Genomic DNA, 6000 nt, shown 5'->3' with positions numbered 1-6000 from the left:
AATGCAGCACAGCAGGGGGCACATCTTGAGAGATTGTCTTTACCTGTGATTGTTTGTGTGTGTGTGTGTGTGTTAGAGAGAGAAACAGAGACAGAGATTGAGAGGGGAGACTGTGAGAGAGATAGAGGATGGGAGAGAAACACAGAAACACAAAGACAAAGAGGTGGACAGACAGACATAACAAGAGGACCCATAGAGACAGATGCGAGGCGGCGATAGGGAGGTTGGTGGCGGTGGCAGGAGGAGGCGGGTCCTCAGGGGCTGTGCCCCAGGAGAGGGGGCGGGGCAGGGCTGAGGGGAGACCCAGACGCTGCATCCCAGCCTCTGCCACCCGCCCGCCATCCCAGCCCTGAGCAGCAACAGGTAGGATGCTTTGGTCCTGAACCTGACAGCTAGTCCCTCTGCCTGGGAATGAATGAATGCGTGTGTGAACGAATGACTATATAGTCTGCGTCTCCACCAGCCTGTCTCTCCCTCTGTCCCTCCATGTGCCCTTCTCTGTCCCCCTTCATCACTCCATCTCTCCTCCTGCCCCTCCACTTCCTTCTCTCTGTCCTCCTGCCCCTTCCCTCCTCTGTCCCTTTATCTCCTTTATGCCTCTCTCTCCCCCTCTATCACTGTCCCTCCTTCCATAGCTCCATTTGTCTCTCTGTCTATCCTCTCCCACCTCCATCACTCTATCCCTCCCTAACCCTTCCATCTCCCCTTCTCTATCCTCCTTCTGTCCCCTTGTCCCCTCTGTGCTTCTCTCCCCCCCATATCACTCTGTCCCTTTCTTTACCCTTCTATTTGTTTCTCTAATCCCTCCATCACTCCATCCCTCCCCCATCTCTCCATCTTTCAACACTTCTCAGTCTCTTTACTCCCGCCGTGCCTCAGTCTCTCCCTCTGTCACTTTGTCTCTTCCTCTGCTCCTCTATCTGTCCCTCTCTCCATCCTGTCTGCCCCTCTCCCAGTCACGGCTGGGTTGCCCCCCTCTCCAGCCCTCTCTCCGGCTGCTAATGAGCAAGAGGAGCCTTTGAGGTGGCCAGAGCTGGGGTGGGGGGGCTCCCCGAGGGGGGTGGAGGGGGCAGCTGCTGCCAAGGCCCTAATGAGGCCCCCTCTGCGCCCCTCCCGCCGTGATCTTAATTCCTTCTTCTCCCTAGAGCCACCGCTAATTGGCCTGGGGAGGGCCCCCCTCCTGGCTCATGCTCTATCCCCGGGGGGTGAGGACACCTGGATCCCTGGATCTTGATCCAACACCTGTGGCCCTGTCCTTCTGTCCTTCCCTCCACCTGCCTCTCAGCCTCCCATCTGTGCTTCCCTCCGCCTTCCCTCTCCTCTCTCTGTTCCTCTCTCCACCTGCCTCTGGGTACCCCATCTGTGCACCCCTCCATCCCACCTCTTGCCCCTCTCCTCCCTGTTCATCTGTCCCTCTTTCGGCCGGCTTCTTGGTCCCCCATCTGCGCAGATCTCCATCTCTCCGCCTTTCTTCTGTTTTCCGGTGCCTTCCTCCACCTGCCTCTGGGCACACCATTCGTGCGCCCTTCCACGCACGCCCCTGTTACCGGGTCCCCCCACGGCCGCCAACCCTATCTGGGGACCCAGCTTTGCCCTAGCCTATCCCTCCGCTCCCGCTGCCGCCAGCTTTTAACCCTTTCTCCGCCGCAGCCATGTCCAACAACATGGCCAAGATCGCGGAGGCCCGGAAGACGGTGGAGCAGCTGAAGCTGGAGGTGAACATCGACCGCATGAAGGTGCTGGGTCGGGGTGGGGAGGAAGGCGGGGGCTCCGGGGCTGGGGTTGGGACTGGTCAGTGTTGGGAGTGGGGCAGGGAGCCGGGGTGGAAAGATCCCCTTCAGAACCGGGCTGGACCAGGGTAGGGGCCTTGGACAAGGGGGCGGAGCCCGATAAGGGGCGTGGCCAGACCTGAGGCGGGGCCTAAGAGAGGGCCCGGGGGATGGGAGGGGCCTGAGCAAGGGGGCGGGGTCTGATAAGGGGCGGGCCTAACCCGAGGAGGGGCCCAGGCAAAGGGCGGGGAGGGGCGGGGCGTGAGCATCTCCACCCGGGTGCCCTCAGGTGTCACAGGCCGCTGCCGAGCTCCTGGCTTTCTGCGAGACTCACGCCAAAGACGACCCGCTGGTGACGCCAGTACCCGCCGCAGAGAACCCCTTCCGCGACAAGCGCCTCTTTTGCGTCCTTCTCTGAGCTCTCCCCCGTCAAAGTGTGAATCCAATAAACGTGGTGACTGTGGTGGTGCATGGCTTTCGGGGAAACTGAGGCACGTGCAGAGCTTGGGGCCACCGTAGGGGAGCCGGCATCCTGTCTCACCCCTTCTGAGTGTGTGTGGAGTGTCGTGGGGCGGGGGGGATGATGTGGGATGTGTGGATGCGGAGGGGGTATGGCTCTGGCCTCCACAGTGTTCCGCGATCCTGAATTTATTTAAGCGTTCCAACAGCCCCAGAAAGCAGCTGACTACTTGTATGACACCCATTTTACAGATGAGAAAACTGAGCCAAAGGAGGTCCCTTACTCAAAGTCACAAGCTAGGAGATAATGGGGTGAAGACTGGTCTCCAGCCCCCGCTGAAGCTCTCAGCTAGCCTCTCTTCCCTAACCTCCCTCCCAGGTTGAAGGCTCTTAGAATCCCCAGTGCCCACCGTTTTTGTCCCCTGAATGACTCCACCCCCTTTTTTTCACATCTGGCTACTCCCTGTCACAGGCCACCCTCTCCTTAAGCACTAAACTTTTCTCTGTTCACTTATTCATTCTTCCAAACACTCCTGGTCCTGTGCTGGGAAACTGGGGACACAGCCATGACTGAGACGGCCCTGGCCCTGGGCTCCTGGGGCTCAGAATCCAGTGGGAGAGACAGACCTGCCCTCAGAGAGTGATGATTCAGAGTGGGCAGGGCTGGGATGGGGGAATTCAGAGGGAACTCCCAATTCAGCTTGAAGGTCAGGGAGGACTTCCTGAAAGAGAGGACATCTGAGCTGGGACATGGTGGTACTAAAACTTGGGGACCCAAGGGACTTCCCTGGTGGTCCAGTGGTTAAGACTCCACGCTTCCACTGCAGGGGTCATGGGTTCAATCCCTGGTTGGGGAACTAAGATCCCTCATGCCTCGGGGTGTGGCCAAAAACAAACAAAAAAAACCCAAAAAACAAAACCAAAAGCTTGGGGACCCAGAGAAGAGAGAAGTGTGGCTACAGGAGGCAAATTAGTGTATACATTCTTTCCTGTCCCTTTGTTCTGGGGACACAGGTGACTGTGAAAGCCCTGGTTCCTGTCCTGTGTTTACACATTGGTGGTCTGCAGGACCTATAGCCTGCAGTTAAATAGTAGTACTTCACCGAAAAGCCCCTATTTCTGGCTTCTTCCATTGGGAAGGTCTGGGTGACCTTAGACTTGCATAACCCTGCCGGGTGACCACAGGCTATGAGATGGGGCGCTGGCTTTCCAGTTTGTCAAAGTCGCCACCATACCCTATTGTCTCCCAGTTAAGGAGGCTGAGGGTTGGATAGTATTTATCACAGAGCCTGTGCGGGGGGCTTCTTCCAGAGGAACAAAGAGAAAGGTAAAATGTCTTGAACCTGTGTCTCTGTTGAAAATAAAGAAATGCAGGGACTTCCCTGCTGGTCCAGTGGTTAAGAATCTGCCTTCCAGTACAGGGGATGCAGGTTCAATTCCTGGTTGGGAAACTAAGATTTCACATGCTGGGTGGCACGCGCCACAACTAGAGAAGCCTGCGAGCTGCAACAAAGAAGAACCTGACTGCTGCAGTGAAGACCCGACGCAGCCAGAAAAAAAAAAAAAAAAAAAAGCAGACTGGATGAACTATGGGTTTGGTTAATCATCTTAACTGGTTTATCCGAGGGCCACTGAGTTTGCGACCCCTCCTCTCCTCACTCCCTCTTGTCTAGAGACTGCACCCCTGGATCCGGATGGAGATGGCTCACTGGGTGTCCCCTCCCCCGAGAGGGGCTTGTCCCAGCGTCTGGCAAGTGCTCCATTATTCACATTGGATTAGGGTCCCCTGGGCCCCAACTCTGAGCTTCCTGTTGAATTGAGGCAGAAGGAGCTGTAATTACATCTCCCTCCTGCCTCCCACCTCTCAGCCGGCTCCGGCCCCGGTTGCATCATGTCTGTGGGAGCCCCTGGGGAGACAGGGGACAGAGAGAGCCAAGGATGAGCTGGGGGTGGGGAGGAGGGATGCTAGGAGGGAAGCTGCCAGAAGGATCTTGGAATTTCACAGACCCAGCATCCTTGCACCTTAGAACCTGAAATACAAAGGAATCTAGAATCCCAGGAACTTGGAGGGCTGGAATTCTGGAGTCTTTGAACCTTGTGGTGCCAGGATGCTGGTGTGCTGTTCCCTTGTCGGCCTAGAATTCCGGAGCTTGGGGCTTTAGGAGTATGAGGATTTCTTGCGCCTGGACTGCTGGGATTTAGACCCTTTGAGCCCCGGGATGTTGGAGCTGGTCTTGGGGACTGGAAGCTGAAGAGACGTGGGGCTGGCTGTCCTGGTAGGGCGCAGGGAGTGGGAGGAAATTTCTGCCGCGAGAAGGAGGGGGCTGGGTGAGCCTGCACCCAGACTGAGGCTGGGAGGGAGGAGAAGCCAGAGCAGGTCCTGGGTGACTGACTTCCAAATTGGATAATCTCATTAGCGGGCATGACTCCGCAGCACCCGCTTCTGGTTACCCGCTGCTCTTTCCTGCCATCCCCAGCTCTGAGGTCAGCTCTGGGGTCAGGCCCAGGCTGGAGTCAGAGCGAGGCCAAGAGAAGGAGCGGTGAACGCCTCGGGAAGTGCTCGCACCCAGGGGTTCCCTCCCACTTCACCCCAAACTCCAGGGCTGGGGCTGCCCCTCCCAGCGGTCCTCCCTCTGCACTCCGCACCCCCCACGTGCTTGGCACGGAAGAGCCAGGTGTGGGCGGTGGGGGTAGCCCAGAGCCAGAAGGAGCCATTATCATGGCCATCACTTACAGGAAGTCCAGGTTCACAAGCCCCACCTCCCTTAATTCTCACAGTAGCCCCCTAAAGGACTCTGTTTACCTCCATCTTACAGACATGGAAGACGGGCAAGGGGAGGTGATGTCACCTTGTCAGTTGTGGCTTGAGGTTGGAGTGGGAGGACCCTGATGGATGACTTCAGGGGAGGCTGGAGGGGTTCAAAGGGGGGCCTTGAAGGATGAAGTGAGGGGATCTCAGGTGAGGGGCACAGCCCAGGCAAAGGCAGGGCGGGGCGACAGAGCAGGGACACCAAGAGCGGCAAGGGAAGCCATGGCCAGTAGGTAGCAAGGGCCTGTTGGGGGTGAAGAAAAGGGTGGTGGGCTGAGAAGGTTAGCCTCTAGCTGTAGGGGCTGAGGCCTGCTGAGGAGGGATGGGTCCGGATGGAGGCACCGCAGCTTCTCACAGCAGTGAGTGGGCACAGGTGACAGGCGGGCCTGGCGGGCGTGAGCAGCTGGTGGCACGTGTGTGGGGCATGAGGGGCAGCCGGCTTCCTCCCAGGGCAGGGCCAGAAGGATGGCAACCAGAGAGCCACGAGAGGCTCGGGCCCAGGGCCAGCTGACCTCGTAGGTCAGCGGCACGTCCAGATGCGGGCCTGGGCAGGCGGCTGGAGAGGCTGGCCGGCAGACGTGGGAGAGTCCATCCTGGTTCCGTTTCCTGGTCTGCTCGGTGCTTGTCCTCTAGAGGACACCCACCCAGACAGATGGCATGACTCAGCTGAGGGCCTGCCCCAGGCTCCAGCTATGACCTTCCTTTCCCGTCACTTGTCGCACGCCCCTTGGGACCGCGCCCCCGTCGGATGGTAGCCTCTGAGCCCCCCTGTGACCCCAGCCCTCAGCCCTCTGCACGTGGTGAGTGCATTAGGATTCGTTGAATGAATAACAATACCAATGGTAGCTGTTTGAGGGCTTCCTAGAAGCAGGTAGGGTGAATTCCGTCTCTAACCTTCCAATAACATCCCAGCAAGGGCAAGGCAGCTGTTTGATGAAAAACATCGAGGGCTTAGATACATAT

At 58.1% G+C, this 6000-nt stretch overlaps 1 protein-coding gene across 1 annotated transcript; it reads left to right on the top strand.

Annotated features, from left to right (window-relative positions):
• The first annotated feature begins 316 nt into the window (after positions 1-316).
• GNG8 (G protein subunit gamma 8) lies at positions 317-2195 on the top strand. The gene is made up of 3 exons (XM_057713337.1): positions 317-363; positions 1651-1736; positions 2059-2195. Exons 2-3 carry the CDS (start codon positions 1653-1655, stop codon positions 2185-2187), a joined length of 213 nt encoding a protein of 70 aa, XP_057569320.1. The 5' UTR covers positions 317-363; positions 1651-1652; the 3' UTR covers positions 2188-2195.
• Positions 2196-6000: the final 3805 nt, after the last annotated feature.

Source organism: Hippopotamus amphibius, chromosome 16 (assembly GCF_030028045.1).
Source record: "Hippopotamus amphibius kiboko isolate mHipAmp2 chromosome 16, mHipAmp2.hap2, whole genome shotgun sequence".
Classification (NCBI taxonomy): Eukaryota; Metazoa; Chordata; class Mammalia; order Artiodactyla; family Hippopotamidae; genus Hippopotamus; species Hippopotamus amphibius.
Note: the sequence above shows the minus strand (reverse complement) of the source record. Positions and strands in the feature narration are given on the sequence as shown.